The 19585-nt window shown below is 45.4% G+C and overlaps 4 protein-coding genes and 1 long non-coding RNA gene across 11 annotated transcripts; 2 read left to right on the forward strand and 3 right to left on the reverse strand.

Moving 5' to 3' along the window:
- The first annotated feature begins 3 nt into the window (after positions 1-3).
- Positions 4-2521, forward strand: LOC129604352 (uncharacterized). The gene is made up of 3 exons (XR_008695154.1): positions 4-65; positions 170-390; positions 1731-2521. It is a non-coding gene; the product is annotated as an uncharacterized LOC129604352 (long non-coding RNA).
- On the reverse strand, positions 612-3124 carry tafazzin (tafazzin, phospholipid-lysophospholipid transacylase). Its single transcript, XM_029156428.2, has 10 exons — positions 3002-3124; positions 2796-2924; positions 2677-2722; positions 2518-2603; positions 2368-2448; positions 2250-2291; positions 2101-2163; positions 1923-1975; positions 1762-1839; positions 612-1576 (listed from the first exon to the last, which is right to left on the reverse strand). Exons 1-10 carry the CDS (start codon positions 3108-3110, stop codon positions 1475-1477), a joined length of 789 nt encoding a protein of 262 aa, XP_029012261.1. The 5' UTR covers positions 3111-3124; the 3' UTR covers positions 612-1474.
- si:dkey-150i13.2 (mitochondrial carnitine/acylcarnitine carrier protein) lies at positions 3002-9686 on the reverse strand. 4 transcript variants are annotated; one of them, XR_008695152.1, is made up of 10 exons: positions 8366-9644; positions 7777-7866; positions 7491-7618; positions 6254-6344; positions 5940-6057; positions 5739-5811; positions 5467-5576; positions 4901-5022; positions 3362-4820; positions 3002-3130 (listed from the first exon to the last, which is right to left on the reverse strand). XR_008695152.1 is itself a non-coding variant. In XM_029156424.3 (10 exons), exons 2-10 carry the CDS (start codon positions 8531-8533, stop codon positions 4758-4760), a joined length of 963 nt encoding a protein of 320 aa, XP_029012257.1. In that variant the 5' UTR covers positions 8534-8567; positions 9558-9686; the 3' UTR covers positions 4573-4757. The 4 variants fall into 4 exon arrangements, 3 of the variants coding, with proteins under 3 accessions (XP_029012257.1, XP_029012255.1, XP_029012258.1); XM_029156424.3 differs by lacking the exon at positions 3002-3130 and having other exon boundaries at positions 4573-4820; positions 8366-8567; positions 9558-9686; XM_029156422.3 differs by lacking the exon at positions 3002-3130 and having other exon boundaries at positions 4573-4820; positions 8366-8567; positions 9534-9676.
- Positions 9687-9905: 219 nt separating this feature from the next.
- ndnl2 (necdin-like 2) lies at positions 9906-12001 on the forward strand. Of its 2 annotated transcripts, none has more exons than XM_029156429.2 (10): positions 9906-10047; positions 10140-10232; positions 10299-10362; positions 10448-10527; positions 10646-10740; positions 10826-10905; positions 10977-11019; positions 11122-11184; positions 11589-11703; positions 11776-12001. In XM_029156429.2, exons 1-10 carry the CDS (start codon positions 9997-9999, stop codon positions 11869-11871), a joined length of 780 nt encoding a protein of 259 aa, XP_029012262.1. In that variant the 5' UTR covers positions 9906-9996; the 3' UTR covers positions 11872-12001. The 2 variants fall into 2 exon arrangements, with proteins under 2 accessions (XP_029012262.1, XP_029012263.1); XM_029156430.2 differs by having other exon boundaries at positions 10829-10905.
- An 846-nt stretch (positions 12002-12847) lies between these two features.
- Positions 12848-19517, reverse strand: si:dkey-96f10.1 (6-phosphofructo-2-kinase/fructose-2,6-bisphosphatase). Of its 3 annotated transcripts, none has more exons than XM_029156421.3 (14): positions 19263-19517; positions 17020-17145; positions 16280-16376; positions 16144-16210; positions 15748-15822; positions 15608-15664; positions 15123-15244; positions 14629-14836; positions 14404-14550; positions 14204-14308; positions 13821-13950; positions 13691-13753; positions 13545-13609; positions 12848-13051 (listed from the first exon to the last, which is right to left on the reverse strand). In XM_029156421.3, exons 1-14 carry the CDS (start codon positions 19342-19344, stop codon positions 12992-12994), a joined length of 1404 nt encoding a protein of 467 aa, XP_029012254.1. In that variant the 5' UTR covers positions 19345-19517; the 3' UTR covers positions 12848-12991. The 3 variants fall into 3 exon arrangements, with proteins under 3 accessions (XP_029012254.1, XP_029012253.1, XP_040927452.1); XM_029156420.3 differs by lacking the exon at positions 19263-19517 and adding an exon at positions 17976-18783; XM_041071518.2 differs by lacking the exon at positions 19263-19517 and adding an exon at positions 18159-18780.
- Between the last annotated feature and the right edge of the window lie 68 nt (positions 19518-19585).

Raw genomic sequence — 19585 nt, forward strand, 5'->3', positions numbered from 1 at the left:
TGTGTGACGCGGGCTGGTTTCACCTGGCGCGTGCACGTCGGCAGGTCTCCTCACTTCCTGTTCAGGTTATTTTCTATTTATCGTCCTAACTTTATGTTTTCTGCACACTTGAGCAATAAAAACATTCGGTTCGTTCAATTTTATTGGTACTGTTCTTTTACGTCCTCAGACCACGACGCTTCCAACGTGCGCTATTTCTGAGACACGTTACGACACCCAGTTATAATGAAATGCACTTGAGATGTGAGACTTTTAGATTTGATTCCAGAGGTTTGACAAAAATGTGACATAAACCACAAACTATGAAGAAATAGTCGTCATGAAACCACCTGTGGTGGTTCCGAGGGGCTGCAGCATCTCCATCTGTGAGCGTCTGTGCGAGGATGGCAGGTAGATACAAAATCCAAAATATGTCTGGAAAAGCAGAAAAACCCCGACTTTTGTCAGAACCATAAACTAAAGCTGGATTCTACTCACATGTAAAGTCAACGTGGTGTTTTTGGAAATGCCAAAAAACATGTTAGTGGTCCGTCTGGACCAGAACCACTTGGTTTGCTTCCCTGACTTCCCTGAACATGGGCTCAGAAAGAAAGTCACCTTTCAGTCAAAAGTATGTTTAAAATGTAAAAATGCAAACATTTTATTGGCCTTTGTTGCAATAGGAAAGAGACAATGACAGTAAGGCAGTCGATTTATGAAATATTACATCACTCAACTGATCTGTGGGGATGTGTGTGATGGACGGTGTCTTTGAATCCGAAAGCACATGACATGAACACACAGCCTCCAACAGTGCAAGAACCTGCAAACTGACTTTGACTTCATAATTAAAACCTGTACAATGTCATATTACAAAAGCTACAAAAGCTGTCAGCTGCATTCAGTCTATAAAAGCAAAACCCTAGCAGTCATCGACTGTGGAATAGTAGCAACTTCCTGATTATCTCTAGATCACTAATTACCGATGGGTGTAATTAGTAATCACTAAAGTGAATGTGCCAACAAGCGTGTTGCTCACTAGTATTTAGGAGTTGGCTCAACAGCAGCTTGTGTCTGTATGTGATGACGCCCAGACACCATCATGTTAACGTCTCACATTTTGCATTCTGTGATGTGATCTCAATGTTATAAAAAAATTCGGATAAAGTAAAAGTTGAGGCATCTAAAACTCTTGGCCTACATTTTTAAATTGTGGCCTAAATTGTGACCATGCGATTGACTCATTAAAGCTTTGGCTGCTTGGCAGCCTGAGTCTGTTCTAGCAGCTACAAAGACAATGGCTGATATACAAAGTCATTTGTGTTGCACCAAAAGTAAAGAAGGGAGTTTGTCTCAACTTAAACTGGTGCATCCTCATAGTGGATGCGTGGTTTAAAAGATCTCGTAGTCAAGATTTTACCCTTAGTCTTAGGGTCAAAGGTCAAGGTTTACAGTCTTGTTGGCTCTGGGGGTTCAGCAGGAAAAAAGACACGACTCAGGATTTGGTCTGCATTTGCCAGTGGAGGGTCTCAGCCTGAGCCTTCAGGCTCCGGAACTCCACCTGGATGAAATCAGTCAAGGTCTTCCTCATTTCCAACTGTGAGAAAGAGAAGGACAATCATCTGTTCACAATGAACATCAACCTGCCACTTTTCTTCCCATGTCTCCGTCCCACCATCTATTCCATTTCATGCAGCTCATAATAACAAAACAGCATCTTTAATGCAGTGTTGTCCTTTCTTTGCCTACAGATAAAGAACCTGCAGCATGCACTCTGCTTACCTGGCTCTTGTTTTCAGCCCGGAGTGACTCCACAAGATCTTTTACACTGAATGGTTTGCCAACCAGCACCGTAATCCTCTGACAAAAATAAAAAAGCTGTGATGAGCAGAATGTGGTAGAACAGCATTTAAGAGTTTGATTCCACTAGGAGGATCCCCCACCTTGCCAGTCCGCGGAACGTAGGGCGCTACATTTGGTAGAACGTCGCTCAGACCTGACACAAAAACATTCATTGGTTTTAGTAACTGCTGTGACTCTTGTTCATAGTCTCCTCCTTCATTTTCCCTATGATCCATTAAACCAATAAGCAGACAGTCTACGATGGTGGTGCATACTCACCAACATGCCACATCGGCAGGATCACCGGATTCAGGTGGCACTCTGCTACAAGGCGGCCAACTCCTAATGCACACATTGGAAATGTTCCTTAACAGCAGTTTGCACCGAACAGGGACAAATCAAGGCACTGAAAAGACTGTTTTACTGACCCCATTTCAGCCGTATGAATTCTTCACTCATATTAACTTTGCCTGTTAAATTAAGAAGCAGATCTTTCTTAGTCCCACAGTAATAAGGCAGGAGGTTAAAGAGATTGTGAGCACATACCCTCTGGAAATATGTGCACCCATTCTCCTCTATTCAGTTTCTCCAGAATGAAATCCATTCCTTTCTGGTAGACACCATCACCTGAGGAACAATCAGCCGGATCAACAGGCAGCTAGACCAAGCTGGAGGAACGATGCTAAAGACACCCACCTCTGCAGACAGGAACACACTTCCCGCGGCTGAAGAACCTGGAGTGCAGCTCCTTTGTGAAGCATATGTCAGAGGCTGTAGGGGTCCTGTCCAACCACAGGACGGATGCAGTCAAACCACAAAAATCAGTGCATGTGATGTGGAGCAGATCAAACTCACCAGCGCATCTTGTTGAAGTTCCACAGCTGTCGGAGTCTCAACATGCCTGCCGCAAACACACATTTTTTGTGAAACAGATCAGCTGTACTGTGCAACTGAAGGGCTTTGTCTGTCCTTACCCCAGATATGAGGATCGTCCATGCAGGACTGGTGGTTGGACAGAGTGATGAGCGGCGTGTCCGGTGGCCTCTGATCCACCAGGTCCCACAACACCTCATAGTTGTGGACCGTCAGGTAGTTCATGTATTCTAAGGACAGAGAGACAGGAGTTGAGACGAGCCACACCTTTGTGTTGGTACATATTGTTATGCATATTCCAACTTACTGGTCCAGAAGTAGGAATAGGACCCCACCATGCCCATGATCAGTGAGCTGGAGATCCTCCACGACAGAGCCGGGCACCGTGGGAACGGCCATTTGACCTCCAGGGGCATCGCGGCAGCCTCACACGAACCTGGACCAGCCCAGACAAGAACCACGGTGCAGAAAGGTCAGTTCATGCATCCAAAGCGAATGAACCACAACACGAAGTTTCCGCTCAGTATACTCAGGTTTCCACCGAACCGAACCGAGTGCAGCAGATCGCACATTAAATATTAACACTATGTCATTACAACGACACCGTATGAGCGGCACAGCTTCACAACCACTTCACTTACGCCACAATTCGGTAAACTAACCTTACTTCAGCTGACCGCCACCGTCCCCGGAAGTGAACGCCACGCACTGGATCATGGGGATTGTATTTTTTTTCAGCTAAACCTTTGAAACCTATCCAGAGTTAACCCAGATTGGTCCAATGTGCGTTTCTAGTGATTTCTTTCGTTTAAGAAAGCATAAATATTTATAACGATGGCCAAATTTCGTTACATCCTTAATGAAGTCAATAACTCATCTATGCATTTACAGAATGGAACCATGGGTAATGGATGCTGTACGGGGGTCAAAGGTTAGCTTTTAAAAACGCAGGGGAGCTTCTTTAAAAACCCTCTTTAACTTTTATTGAACATTTTAACTTACATTCATTACAAAAGAACATCATCATCATCGTCATCATCATCATCAAAGCAAAAATATAAAACGGTAACAGTAAAAACTAACGAACAAATCCAATATCTTATGCTTTTCATTGCCTTTTAAATGTTTATGTACACATGGTAAAGCTCTGTGTAAAAGGTCTGTGGGCAGTTTACAAGCAGGATTCTATCTATATTGTTTTCTTTTAAACATCAAAAAAATATTTAGAGATTCTCAGCACCTGTGTTTAATAGTATATGAGTCTCATTTCACCTCATTGTGAGCAGAAAACATGTCTAAGCAGCATCTGTACGCTGGCAGCCAACAATAATAACCAATAATGTCAGTACTGAATAACGTCTCAATAGCTGCTCAAAATTGTGTCTTTGAGTTGTTTAAGAATGTAAAAACATGTCTAATTGTGATGTAAATGATATTTGGAGGCATCACAACCTGGAGCCTTGCGTGTTTGTTAGGCCTGTGAATAATCCTCAAGGTTTAACACCTGGTGAAATTATAGTATAGTTCCTCTTCTCCAAGTGATTAAAGCATTACCTTTCTTTGAGCTCTTTGCTTTGGCGTCAACATACAAACGCTTCCAGTGCTACTGACACTAATAGTTTCATTTGACTGGTGTTAGTCATCTGGGACATGTCTGCTCCTTCCAGGTAAAATACGTTGGTCTTGTGATGTGGAGGTATTTCCTGTCAAATACAGGCTTAATATTTCAAACACAGTATATATGGTCAATGTCTGTAGTTTCCTCTTCATCTTTTCTTACTTTGTTACTACATTTGTGAAGCTTGTCAGTACCTTTATGAGTCCAGCTCAAGTCATATTCAACCAATGCTGCTAAAAGAATTCACATCCAAACATCAATTCATTATCCCAGTCATACATATACTTTCACTGTAGAAGAGTTTCCAACATGTGCATGATTTGTTAAATAAGATTAGATTCAGTTCCATATAGGATTCTCTTCATGTCAGCTCCATGAATACGACTCAGCACAGACGCTTTGGCAAACGAGGTCCAAACACTTAGACTCTTCAGGACCAGCTGATTTACCAGCTGGGTGCGAGGATGTTCAGCCCCTTCAACGCCACCTCAAACCCCAGAAAGCAGGCCTGAGGAAGTAAACACATGCATGATACCAGATCTACCACCAGGGAACAGATAATGATGCACTGGAGAAGAGGAGATTTACTGCGTTGGCAGGAAAGGCTCGAAGGAAGACGGCATTAAAGCCTTTATACAGAGCTGAGGGGCCTTCGTCTCGAAGCAGAGTCCTCAGGACATCAAGCAGACCCCTGTACTGTCCCTCTGCAGCTACACACACACACACACACACACACACACACACACACACACACACACACACACACACACACACACACACACACACACACACACAATGAGATGCTATACGTCTCTGGACCATCACTTAAGACTTGGATTATTTCAGTCCATCTTTGAGACAGACTGGGCTGAAACACTATGTTCATACTGAGCTTCTAATTCAAGCTTGTTGCATTCATTTACTTTCATCATCATCAGATTTAATAGTTATTAATAGTTATTTGTTACAGACAGATGCTTTTTGTATCTATATGACACTGTGAAAATCAGGAGGCTGAAGTCTGTGATATGTATGTAGCTCCCACTCATCTACTACACATCTACACATGCAGGTGAGGGGCATGTGGATAGTCCACAGGTCCACAGATGAGCTAGTGATTTGATTTCCTGCAGCTTTCTGAGTTTGACTCTGACCTGTCTGGAAGTTGGATTTAAGGACATCTGGGGGGAGTGCAATGGTCCAGTTCACTAACCCTGCAACACCTCCAGCCAGAAGGATGTTCAGAGTGCTGAGCTGAGAGACACTGACACAGAGACACAAACAGCCAGAGTAAAAATGATGGAAACATACAGTGGTTTTAAAACCAAAAGACGAGACCAGATGATAATAACCATCCACAGTTCCTGTCTGGTCTCATGGTTCATGACCCAATACAGCATCTGAATGTTACCACCCAGTTACTAACCTTTGACCCTCAGGAGTAAAGACGTTCTTGAGATATTCATATGTGAGAAAGTAGAGACCGTTAGAAGGCACATCTGAGATAAAACAAAGAAAGAATGTCAACGCATGAACAACACACACACACACACACACACACACACACACACACACACACACACACACACACACACACACACACACACACACACACACACACACACACCTCTGATGAGAGTAAGAACGGTTCCTCTGTATACGCTGCGGAGGCCCTGCTCCTTGTACAGTCTGACCACACAGTCCAGTGGTCCTGAGTACTTCCTGTCTCCACCAGCAGCCTGCACCTGAAAACACACAATTCAGGACTTAATCAGAGGTTTCAGCATCATCATCCAGCAGCCTGAATGGTTTGCTTGCTGATGAAGTGAGGCTCTGTCATTATCGTCCTGTGAAGTTGAGGCAGCTGATTGTTACTGAATATTATCATCACAGATGATGATGAACATGTGAAGAAGAGGTGGACAAAGATGTGAGTCTTACCTGAAGTAAACATTTGACCCGTTCTCCTGGAGCCACGATGACGGTGGTGAACACTCCTGCCAGACAGCCGGACATGAAGATCTGCATGTGCCTTCAGAATAGCACAGCTGTTAGCACCTGGAAAGTGTCCTCATACAGAGGCTGAGCGGCACAGCCCCACCTCATGGGCTCAAGTTTACAGTTTTCCTAATTCCAGTTGACCTGGTTAAAGAAACTTGGATCCACTAAGTTTTTGTCATCACTATCCCAGCAGAGCAGAAGACACCTCATTGGATCCAAACATTTTCACTGACGTCATTCAGTCTAAATTCCATTGTTTTAGCTTTGGTGACTAAACAGCAGCCATCTATCCTTGACTATTAGAAACTAGCAAGATCAGAATGAAATCACTAAAGCACCTGTTTGGCACTTCTTCACACAAATCCTCAATCATCATCAGTCTTTAGGCCTTAAAAGGGTACTGGAAGTCTGTGCTGGATGGAGGAGGTCTAAAGCAGAGACTGAGTATGAGTAGTGTCTGTGTCTCATCCTCCAATAGGTTTGACTGTATTTTGGTTTAAATGGATTTTCTGTAATATTAGAGTATTTTGCCAGGTTTTCAGACAGCTTGAAAATGGATTAAAAAACTGCATCAAAGCATGTCTTAATCTGGATTTCAAAGTCAACTTTGACACAGCCTTTATAGATGGACACCAAATGACAACAGGCTACAATGAAAACCCACGATGCACTGATTCAGTGTTTTGTATTTTCTGTCCATTGAGTAATGACTTATAGAGTTCATATAATTGTATATAAATTGTGTTGTTAAAGGGCAAAATTAGCTTTCGTGGCATATTTCCGATATTTTGTCACAGTTAGAGCCTTTAGCAAACAGAATGTGTAACTGTGTTCTGCTGTTTAGGACTGTGTGTTAACAAGTTTGGAAATGTTGAGATTAATTTGACGGCTGCATCAAAGGGTTCAATAAAAACAATAAAGAGCAGCTACTAAAGACAGCAGGTTATCCGCCAGACGCAGCTTAAAGCCATTAATCCCTCAGAGGGACGACTGATCTGCCCAGAGAGCAGCACCGAGCATCGCTTCCAGTCACCTGTCACCAACTAACAACACGCTTCATGGCACAAAGACTAGGGACGAAAGGTGTTGGGAGATGTTACATGTCGTATGTCACGTGTTGTGTGTTACATGTCATATGTTACAAGTCGCATGTGTGTGACTGTGTGGCTCTACTGACGTTAGGGGTTTGCCAGGATCTGGCTGCTGAAGCTGCTTTCCAAGACCGAAGCCGAAGAAGCTGATGGCCATCATGGGAGCGACTCCCGCCAGCGGAGCCCCCAGACCTTTATAGAGGCCGAGGAAGCCCTGCACACAAAGGTTCCATCTGGGTTCACACACATCCTCAGCTCACAGGTGGAAAACACAGGTTTACAGAGCAAACCACGCTGCAAATGTCACACTCACACAAACACATCAGAGGATGAATTCCATCATCTTTACTAAGCGACTGTGTGTGGGTTCACCTCTCTGGACACCGTCTTGCGGAAGCAGTCATAGGTTCCCGTGTAGAGGAGGCAGGAGGCGGAGGCTTTGGGCTGCGTCTGTAGCCTCACCTACGTACATGATGGAGCAGAACGTCTGCTGTGATAAAGGAAACACCCGTGGAGCCTCCTGCAGGCTCCTGATAAACAGCTCCATGTGGGACCAGTCTGCTGGTCTGAGGCCAGCTCAGTCCACACCTACTACGACACCACCAACCAGTATTTTTGTCTAATTGTTATGACGCTGATTCCATCTGTTTAAAGTGATGTTTGATTTACAGGAAGCCAGCGTCGTTTATACTGAGCGAACCTTCATTATTAAAGAGGAGGGTTGAGGTCAACGGTCACGATGCGCTTTGAGGCAGGTTCAAACTTCTCTGTCGAAACTTTATTTTCGGGTCAATTACACAAACACCCATGTCGATAAGTTATCTACACATGAAGCTGCAGGTTGTAGCGTGACTCCGGTCCCGGGGACGTTTTAAGCTGACTTCTCTCTAATCCCCTCAACACGTTCAGTAACGGTGCGTTTCTCACGTTAAAGCCGAGACACGAGCTCCGGCCCCGTCACCTTGATGGTGTCCAGCGGGTGTCCGGCCAGAAGCAGACACGCGCCGCCGATGCCTCCAGCGATGAAGTTCTTGAGCGGAGAGACGCGTCCCTGCGGCGGCATCGCGTCCCGGACCGGCTCCGCGTGGGACGGAGCGTCCGTCCGTCCGTCGTCTGGACTTTGCCTCATCGCACTGGGAGGATCCTGCGTAAAGACGCTCGGTCTGAGCAGAGCGCAGAGCTTGTCACGGTTAAGATAAGGAAGTGCCCAGATAATGACAGATGCCTTCAAACCGTCACTTTAACTCAGATCATAATATAAGACCTCGCGGAACAAAAGCAGGAGGAACAGCTGTAAAAGTCTGATCCTTGAGGCTCAGCACGCCTTTTAATGTGTCTTGTTAGATTCGCGTGAAGCCAGTTTTTACCTTCAGGACCATATTCAAACCTACAGCAATTAAAACATAAAAAAAAGGAATGGTGGTTTTTGGTGTCATTGTTATTTTGGGGGCTCAGACATTTCTACCTGGCGATGAAGACAGTATCTTCAGTGAAACTAAACGACACTAAAATCTATTTCGTGTGTAATACATTGACGATTGTTTGTGTTTGATCAGGGCTGACGTTGGTGTTTCCAGTGGAAACAATCCACTCCTCAGTGGTTTGCCTGATGCTTCCCCAGGGACCGTTTTCCAATGTCCCTGATGTTTCAGCACTGCTCAAACTGCTCAAATAAGACGCTCCACTTTTTGATATATTTTCTCATAGTTCAAGTTATAAATTGTTCTCGTTAGAGCACTTCCTTCAACAGACCAGTAGATGGCGCTCGGCGCTAGGGAGGAACTTTGAAACCCCATTGAGGCCAGTTCAGACCTTACATCCTGCAGCCAAGCTGACACAAAGCTGCTGTTAACTGCCTGTTTGTTCACAAGTATAGTTTTGAAAAACCAGACCAGTCTCTCCTGACACCCACCAGGCCTGGGAGGAACATTACCAGTGCAGCCAGAGGGTGTAAAGCAGCTGGACACCTTTAAATTATACATTTGAAACATGCCTCAAACACATATAGTAAAATACAAAAGCAAAAGTGACCTGCATCATCCACTTTACAGCTGGTGTGGACTGAAAAACATTCCCTCAAAGAGCTAAAATGCGAAGTCACCTTTAAAGTGTATTTACACAGTACTTACAAACTGAAGAAATAAAAAACGCACACAAATGGTCAATTATTAAATAGTCAGGCAGGTTGAAGATATTTAGTCCAAATAAACCATGTCCTTCACTGTCACCGTCAGGGAGGATTTTCAGCTTGTTCTGCTCCTTGTTCTTCTGCTGAGGTCGGTGGAAGCAAAGGGCAGTGTGAAAGAAGAAACTTCGTTGAGCCTCTTTGGTTTGTTGGACTCTGAGCTGTGATGACAACGCCTACCAGCAGATGGCAGCAATGCAACACCAAGGATGCCAGCTGCCTTTAAACCAGAGAAGAACAAGAAATAGCAGTAGAATAAGAACAAGCTGATATACGTCGCGCGCGTTGACGTCATCAGTTTGCCGCGGCAATTGAGCCCGTTTTAACGGGCACGTTGTTAATCGTTTACGCCTGCTTCGTAACGTTGCTGCCGTGTTTGTTTTCCGCAGTGAGCTTCGCTTTGCAGCATGACGAACAGGAAGAGGCTCTCCAGCACGCAGACGCCCTCTCAGAGCAGAGTGAGTGGCTTTTGAATAGCAGCACTTCAGCGTTCTGACCGTGGGGTTTATTGGACATCATGGCTTTGGTCTCGCTTTAACTTGTGGCACAGGATGAGGACGATGACCCGACCTTCACGCAGCCCAGTACATCACAGGTGCAGCGAGGGCTGGAGAGACTCTCCACAGCACAAGTTGACCAAAGGGTAAGAGCATCCAGCTGATCCCACCCAGCGTGTGCTCCGTGTAACGACTGGCTCTCCGTCCTGTAGGCGGCAGAGGTGGTGCAGTATATCCTGATGAAGGACCAGAAGAAGGTCCCTGTACGGAGAACAGGTACATGCAATGAAACGGCGCAGTCCGCCTAAAGCTGTGTTACAGCCAATCATCGTCATTAAACGGTCTGTTTTTGTCTGTGCAGACCTTGTGAAACACGTGGTGAAAGACTACAGAAACATTTACCCTGAGATCATGAAGAGAGCTGCGCGGTCCTTTGACCAGGTCTGTCCTGTCTGAGCGACCCAGTAGTGACACAGCAAGTGGCTCAGAATGGTCAAAATGCAAGAGTGAACTCATATTTAAAATGAATAAGACGACTGCTTTGTCCTCTTGAAACCAGGTGTTTGGTCTTAAACTGGTTGAAATCGACACCAAAAACCACATGTACATCCTGATAAATAAGTTGGAATATACTGAGGCAGCCTCATCAATTAGGTCAGCATCTCCTAAGTGAATAATTTCTCACTACAAACAAGTTTAAATCCATATAACCTTTGATACTGTCGTCTTGTTCTTTTAGTAGCCCAACCAATCCAAAGAGGGCTCTGCTATTTGTGATCCTCAGTGTTGTCTTCATGAAGGGAGGCGTCGTCAGAGAAAGTGAGTGACTGACCAACTGGGAGTTATTATAAAGTGTCTCATCAATCATTTGGACTTCTCCTGTCCTGTAGACCTCATCTGGAATACACTGAAGAAGCTCCGTGTTGACCCCGGGTAAGGAAAGTTTTGTGGTGGTGATGGTTATTTTCCTTATTAAGGTGAAAGGATATGGACGCCTTTTGAGTTTCTGTTTAACTTTCTTTCTAATCTGTTCAGGGAGAAGCATGAGGAGTTTGGTGATGTGAAGAAGTTGGTCACAGATGAGTTTGTCCGTCAGAGGTAAGAATAGGTTGACAATCTTTTGATTTCTATCACTTTCAATAATTTCATGAATGTCTTTCAAAATAAAATAAATATTAAAAATGTAAAGTCTTGCTTTTTTAAGTAAAGTGAAGCCATCCCATGCTGTGCCTCATACAAGCTTCTGTATAGCTCAGTCGACTAACTGAGCTGAGCTTTCCTGATCAGAAGGTGACGGGTTCGAGCCTGGATCGGGTCACTGTACTGGTGTGTTCAGAGCCAGTGTCTGTCAGACTATAGACACTGGTTTATACCACACCACAGAGCAGCAGGAGAGTGTGACAAAGCAGACCACTGTAGCAGAGTGGCTGGAGAAACGCCCTCCACACATCATCACATTATGCCACTTTTAGCTGCTAATCATGTTTGACATGACTGTGTAGGTACCTGGAGTATGTACGAATTCCTCACACAGAGCCCATCGAGTATGAATTCCACTGGGGTCAACGAGCTGATGCAGAAGTATCAAGAGCCAAAATCCTCCAGTTCATGGGTCAGGTATGTATCGGTTTGTGATGTCAGGTGGACAGTGAAGTGAGCGCTTGTGATTAATGATGAATTTGCTATTAGCTTCATGAACAGGATCCCCAGAGCTGGACCCAGCAGTACAGGGAGGCCCACTCCAGCCCCAGCTCAGCCCAGCCCAGCACAAGCAGCCAGAGATAACTGTACTGTGGAGTTCAGAGGTCGTCTTTTGGTTTTTAATCCCACCAGACACCAGCAGTTGGCACCCGTCTTTTCTCATTGCCCTGAGTTTAATTTGTTCAAACTCTTGTAATAAAGTTCTTCTATGATGCGTTTTTCGACTGTATTCATTCATCACCGATGTTATTCCTTGTGCACAAGGGAACATTTTAATCTGGTCACAAATCTAAGGAAGATTTAGAACCTGAGCCATTAACTGCTTGTTCTTGCACTTATATCCATAGATTCATTTTATTTTACTTTAGTATGTGACATGTTTGTTTCTGGATATTGTTTTGGTGACATTGTTAATAAGTTGCCTCAGAATCCAATGGTTTGTAGGTTCAGACGAAGCCATCCACTTCTAGTAACGATTCCAGGTTTAGATCCCTCCCAGTTCCACACAGGCAGCAGCTATGACTGAGACAGATCAGTAAACCTGTAGCTGTAGCTCTTTAGTCTTTTTATATATAGATAGATAGTTAGTTCCACGTACTGTAAACAGACACACTCTCCTTTTCTGAACTTAGCATGATGTGCACATATTCATTAGGTGAGAGCCAGAAACGACGATGAGCCGCCAGAGGAGCGTTTCCTTTGCTGTGGAATTGTTTCAATAAGTCTCTGCAATGTCACCAGATGTATTTCCAGCCAGTGTTGCATTGATTTTTTTCACCAAGATCTTGCATTAATGATGGTAGAGTCTGTCTGCTACGCACAGCCATTTCCAGCACATCCCAAAGCTTCTCAATGGGGTTAAGGTCTGGCAACTTTTTTTTGGCTGGGCAGTGTATTACTGCAGATTTTAGCCAGAATAAACTTGCAAACAACAGCTTTTCTTTATCTGTTATTGACCATTGGATTTTCATTTATGATAATGAAGATGAAACAATGAAAAAATTAAAATGGTTCTGCTCCTACCTGCTCAGGCAGCTGCCTTTTAAAAGTACATACACACTGGAAGGACAGATGTAGTTTAACGCTGGTCTGTTCACCATCAAACATCAAAGTTAACGTGGCATAATCAGACTTTGGTCACTATGCAACTAAGCAACAAGTGTAACATCCAGACTGGTCACAGCTCCCTCATCACTGTTGGCCTCTAACTGTGGTCTGGGACCGTCCTCAGTGCGTCCTCTGGGTCTCTGTCTACGTCCACGTTCTGCAAGAGACACATTCATATGTTTTTCTGTGCTGAACCCACATCCACAGATTTAGGATCCCAGCGGATTTGACTCCAGCTGCACTAATCACAATTAGGGTGGATTTCTGTTGAACTGAATGAAAAAGTTCATATTTTCCATCTCAAGCTATTGATTTATTACATGTTGTGATGTTCAATCAGTGCATTGATGTAAACAATTTTACATCTGTTTGTATTTTGACAATAGTGAATGTTTGGAATTAGTCTGAATTTCTCTTCAACTGTAACTGGTTCTAGCTGTGGTTTCAGAGGCCGGATGCGTCGAGGACAGGCTGCCAGACTGTGTTATAGGGTGGATGCACACTGGTTTCTGTGAGCTCAGCCAATCATATCGTCTAATCTGCTTCATTCTGTCCTCACCCTGTGGTTAGTTATGACTGTGTGCTACCAACACAACATCCTGTACAAGCTACAAGTCAAACAAGTGTTTTCAGAAGTGGAGGTTGTTTACCACTGGCTTGTCTCGGTGTGTGTTCACAGCTTCGATGTTGAGAAAGACAGATTCCACCTTACAGCCTGTGAGGAGAAGACACGGCATTGAAGGAAGCATGTGATGGTGCTACTGACGCCTGAGGACGCATAAGCGAAGGAACTGACCATAGGCCACTGGCGTGAGCTTCAGCACCGTATGGAGAGGACACTTCAGGTAGGGCAGCTCTTCTGAACAGAGGACGACCATCAGTCACTCGCATCAGGCTCCAAGCTTAATATTAGACGGTTTCCTCACCAGCACTCTTGTCCAGGAAGTAGGCCAGCAGACACCTCATCACAGCCTGGTGACAGATAACGAGAACGTTCTCCTGCCTCTCCAGCTCCATGATGACCGGCTCCAGACGCTGGACCAGGTCCTCGTAAGACTGACGGACACACAGCGTAACACTGAGGCTGAAGCACAGCTCATCGACCACAAGCTCAGTGATTGGCCTCCTACATTGTTAAGTGGATGTAATATATATGACAGACAGAACTGAACTGACTTGGAGTGTTGGATATAAAAATGTGTGTGTTCTTGTGCATTTTTCCATTTGCAGTATTTGCAATCAGCATTGTAGGAGACACGATAGCTGATAGCTGTTAGGAACCTGGAGCTGATCAGAGCAGAACACTGACCTCCCCTTTGGGGTAGCGGTAGCGATACTTGTCCTGGTCCCTCAGAGCGAACTCCTCTGGGTAATTGTCCTGGATCTCTTCATACGTCAGCTCCTCACAAACCCCCTGTTGCAGAAATCACAGTGACACAGCTGTCGAAACTACGACGCGTCTATAAAACACTGTGGATCACATGCGCACAAACACCAACAAACACTCACAGCATCGATCTCATTCAGAGCCTTCCACTGCTCATACTGGACTCCTAGAGACTCTGCCGTCTGGATGGTCCTCTTCATGTGACTCGTCCACACCTTCAGGTCACTGATGCACTGGCCACGCATGTACGTGCCCAGAGCACAGGCAAACTGAGATAGACGCAGAGATCAAAGTAAACACGAGGAGCAACGAGCTCAGAGATACAGATGTAACCGTGAGTCTCTAACCTTGGTCCCACGAGGCGACAGCCCGGAGTCTCCTCCAATACGACCCAGCAGGTTGAGCTCGCTCTCTCCGTGGCGGCTGAGGTAGATGGACCGGGGTGTGACGTGGATGTTCATGAGGTAGTACACGATCCGGCTCTGGATGTGATCCTGGACTCTGTTGACCAGGTATCGGCTGCCCACATCGAAGATCTTGATGTAGGACAGGTTCCTGTGAAGCGAGTCAGAGGTGGTCTGGTATTATGTGATGAGCTTAGTGGTTTCTCTGGCCGTTTGTGATCGGTTCCTGTCTTACTGGATCTTCTGTGTATTTATTGTATATTATCCACCTGGTGTTGGGATGGATGGAGACCTGTCTAGTTCATGAACTTGTCTCTAGTGTTTGTGCTGCTCAGTGTTGGCAATTATTGGTTCCATTTGACCAGAGAAGCTGCAGCTTCCGGCTGGAACCTGGTCTGAATGCGCTGATCTGCTTCTTATTGGTGTCTCTTAGTTACCTGTCCTTGCTGTCGTCCAGGGGAACGTAGGTGAGCTTGTAACAGTCAATCCTCTTCAGGAAGTCAGCGACGGCCTCCTCTTTGTCACAGTTTGCATAGTCTGGACTGCTCAGCTTCACTTGCTGTGGTTAGAGAAAGTTAGAGGACGAAACCTTAAGCAGTTGGTTATAGGTTCCTGCTCAATGACCCTGTGATGCTAAAAGGTCAGGAAGCGTGACTGGACCAATGAGCAGGATGGAAACGCTGACTTTAATGTGGCTTCTGTTTGGGGAAAAAAGCTTTATCTTCAGAGCATTCAGCATTTAGTTCTTTTGTTATTACTCTAATTACACACAGGGAGATGTGAAGGTAAAGGTTTTAGTTTTCACTCATTTTGCTTTAATGCAGCCTGATAAAATGATGTCCTGGAACTTAAATCCAAACACAAGGACATTTTATCATATAAAATACCATAACTGTCCTTTGTTTATAAACATATACCTTACCTTAATATTTTCAGCAATAATTTCTGGGTCGTCACATATTGATTCCACAAAGAAAACCTGAAGAGGGGACAGAAGTTGGACGGATTAAACCAGTGAGCAGCTCCTTTGATTTTCATTCAAGCAGCAGAACTAGAACGTACCTTGTAACCGTTGTCTTTAGCAAAGCTGAGGATGAGCTCTCTGCGCTCGGTGGTGCTGTTGGTGGCATCAAACACCTGCCGGAGAAACATCAGGTCAGCGATTCACCTGAGACGCCTCACATCCGCCGTGGCCACGTTCTGGGTGAGTCCAGTCTCAAGGTGGCAGGATTTAGTTGGAGTCTGACATAATGTGTTATGAGTTGAATGTTATTATTCAGTTTGCTCCAAAGTGAGACCTGACCCGAGTCTACTGCACCAGAACCTGCTTCACCTTATCACAATCAGCCTATGAGTCATATTGTGTCAAGTGGATTTACAGCATCATCCCTTTCTGTGCTGAGATCTCTGGTTAGTTCTCAGAGCCAGGGAGCCATTGGTTCCATGGAGTCCACTCACCACAACCTGGCCCTGCGCTCTAGTGAAGTAGTCACAGACGTCTTTCAGGGCAGCGATGGCACAAGCTCTGTGAAACAAACAGTGAGGTCAGACGTTCGCTGGGCTCAAAGCAGCACGTGAGGCTGAAGGCTCATACTTGCGGATCTTCATGGCCTCCGTGTTGTCAGGTCTGAAAAACTCGTAGCTGTTATATGAACGGGTGGCATCTCTCCGGTACTGGCCAACGTTGAACACTGCAAAACCAGGACATAACATTGCAGTGGCTCCAACTGGGACACAGTTCTCAACCTTCAAACTAGAATCACTTTCACCATCATCGTCATCAGGCCCTGGATCATTCTATTGGTTCGAAGTGTTTCCTAGAGCCACTTTATGGCTCAAGGTTTCTAGGTCCTGATGTTGACGCCTACGGAGCAGCCAAAACTCAGTTTTGGAGGACTGCCTACGAGACGAGGCAGTCGATTTGTACCTTGCTGTAGCTGAACGGCTGCTTTTGTTCTATTAACGGGGCCGTTACCTGCGCACCACGGAGGGGGGGGGGTCTGTGTTCATCATTAGTGTGTGTTTTTGATTGTGTCACATGCCTTTTATTATTTGCATTTGTGTAAAAAAACAATTTAATCAACAAATCTCCCAAAAGAAAACACCTCAGGTGTGTTGATGTCTCTCTAAGATGGCAGTGAAACAGAGGTTCCCACAGGTTTTGTTGAAGTTGGTGAGCTCCCCCCACCACAGCTCCCAGCTCCCCCCTGTGGTGTCCACTTTACGTAACAAAAGGAGCAATTCAAACCTGAGCTAGAGGGGGGAAAATCTAGGCATGCTAGTTTAAACACGTCTCCAGCTGAGTGAGTATTGAGAATGCGGCTTGTCCTGTACCTTTGGTTGTGACACCGATCCAGTTCAGATACCTGGTGAGCTTCTTAGAGATGTATGTTTTTCCTCTTGCTGGGAGTCCGACCAGGACGATCATAGTCGGGGAGTTGGTGAACTGCGGCACAGACGCTGAAACACACAATAACAGAGAGTCTGCATCTAGCTCACCCTTGTGGTCCAGATGTTCCAGCTCTCCAGCCATTTCTTTGTGTTCCCACATGCTTGTGTTTCATTCACGATATAAATGGATGCATAATAATAAAGGTGAGGTTTGTTTTTTGTGTTTGTGAAGGTAAGCTAAGCAGCGAGGGCCCCACACAAACCTAGACCCAGGGCCTGAGGGAGGCAGGGAACTTTCACCCATGCTCTGAATCCTGAATCCTATTTTTATGTTGATCTAAAAGGGTTTTTATGGTGGAAACACCGTACTGTTAGTATTTACTGTTAGTTGATTCAATCATCTCTTCTTTTCTTGGATACGTTAGGGAACTTAGTCCTGCTCATTGTACAGTAATGGAACCACTGATCAGTTGATACCTCACTAACCTTCAACCATTCAAATAGGGCCAAAACCAAAACTGAGAAATAGATTTTATATACAATATATTTACTGAGGTTTAAACCTGTAAATGTGAGACTTTATAGATACAGGATGCATTTTGAGCTCAACCTGTGATAGGACATTTGAAGCTCCAATGGCTGGGTTCAAAGGGAGGTGGGAGGAATCAAAATCCTTGGCACTTGTCCTAGTCTGTCTTCAGCTCAACAGTTGAAGTCCTGATTCTGTGTCTGTTTCTGACTGTGAGCCCACATGTGTGAACCTTGGTCGGGTGAACAACCGTCTGGTCTCACACATAGCGACTAATCCTCGGAGCCAAAGACCAGACAGTGAAGCAGCTCCCTCTCTAACCTCCTTCATTAACATGTCCAGCAGACTAGTCCTGCGTGTCCGTACTCACAGCCTCTGCGCTGGCTCAGCCGGCTCCTGATCCACGGAACCCACGTCTTCTCCAGAGGATTCTGAGTCAGCGTGCTCTCTCTTTTAGACATGGCTTCGATATGGGAGATGGTGCAAGTGTGTCCAAACCTCAGTGCTGTGTGTCTGCTGTGTGCTCTGAATGGCTGAATGACGTGTCACTCACCTGAACCTTAACCCAGAGGAAGGTCATCAACTCCAAAACCTGCAGCCATGATGCTCTAACATCTAAAAGCCAGTGCAGCAAACCAACCCATGAGTTATGGCCTGAGCAGCAACAACAACAACACCAATGCAACCAAGGAGGACAAAGGAGCATGGCACCCAAGGCTAGCTTAAAAAACAATGAGAATAAAACAGGGAAATGAAGATTCACTAACTAAGTGCTCAGGCAGAAGCACTGGCCAAGGAGAAAGCTACTGATAAACTGAGGATTCCACTAAAGCGACAGAGAACAGGAAAAAAACAAACCAACTAAGCACGTAACAATGAAAGGTTTAAGCAAATAAAAGATCCAGTAACAAAAGTGAACAAACTCCGACAAACATATGACCCAGAAAACTGCAGTTATGGAGTTCAGGTGGAGGTGACTGACAGGACAGACAGGAAACAGGAAGTGATGTCACCAGAGGAAACACACACCAAACACAACAGTGTAGAATTAAAATGTGTTTTTTTGATTCATTGTGGGATTTGTGGGTTTTTTGTATGCTTGTATTTTTGACTTCTCTGGTAATAAACTTTACTTTGAAATAATATCTGCTGAGATTAAAATGAAATGATCATTACAACTAAGTCTGACACTCAAAATGTTAAATAATAATCTGCAGGAGAATCCATATGTTTCCTGTTTGTCTAGATTCACTTCTCCTGACTTTATAATAATGCACATTTCCTACAGTTTGTGCATCTCACTGTTTCTCCTCGTGGCTGCTTCAGTAACTGAATTTCCACTGTGGGATAAATAAAGTTCATTTGCGTCTCCTGCTAGCGGCGGAAGTAGACCTCCAGGTGACCTCCAGGTGACCTCTGCGTAGAACCAGGCATTGTTTTAATGTAGAAGCCAAGTACTTTTTAAGCCTAAACATCCAACACCAGGCTGCGGAGCATTATTATGTGATGCTTGGTCGTTTTCACCGCGATGAGGTAATGACGCCCAAATACATGAATGAACACGTTACGTCACAGTGTGGCGCACGCGCACTGGCCCGTGTCCCACTGTGGAGTCTAATGAATGAAGACGGAGTCTTGTCGTTTTAACCCGACTCACCGTGCGGCCGCTGGAACCGGAGCGTCCTCCCCGCGGCCCCCTGCGCCTCCGGCCCGGGCTGCGTCCCCGCTGCTCCGTTCATCCTTCGGTGTGTGGACTCCAGGCTCGGTGCTCCTAAAATGTCTGTCCCTCCTCGGTGCTCCCCATCGGACGGATGGTTAGCGCTCCGTCCGCTTCCTGCGAACACAAGCGATGCTGCGCCGCGCGTCAGCAGCTGCGCTGCGGGGGGTCGGGGCGCGGGGCGCAGCGCCGTTTGAGCCGGACTCACATTTACTCAGTTCATTCAAATCTGCAGGGTGCGATCTGGCAACACGTAATGACGC

The sequence above is a fragment of the Betta splendens genome, chromosome 7 (genome assembly GCF_900634795.4).
Source record: "Betta splendens chromosome 7, fBetSpl5.4, whole genome shotgun sequence".
NCBI lineage: Eukaryota > Metazoa > Chordata > Actinopteri > Anabantiformes > Osphronemidae > Betta > Betta splendens.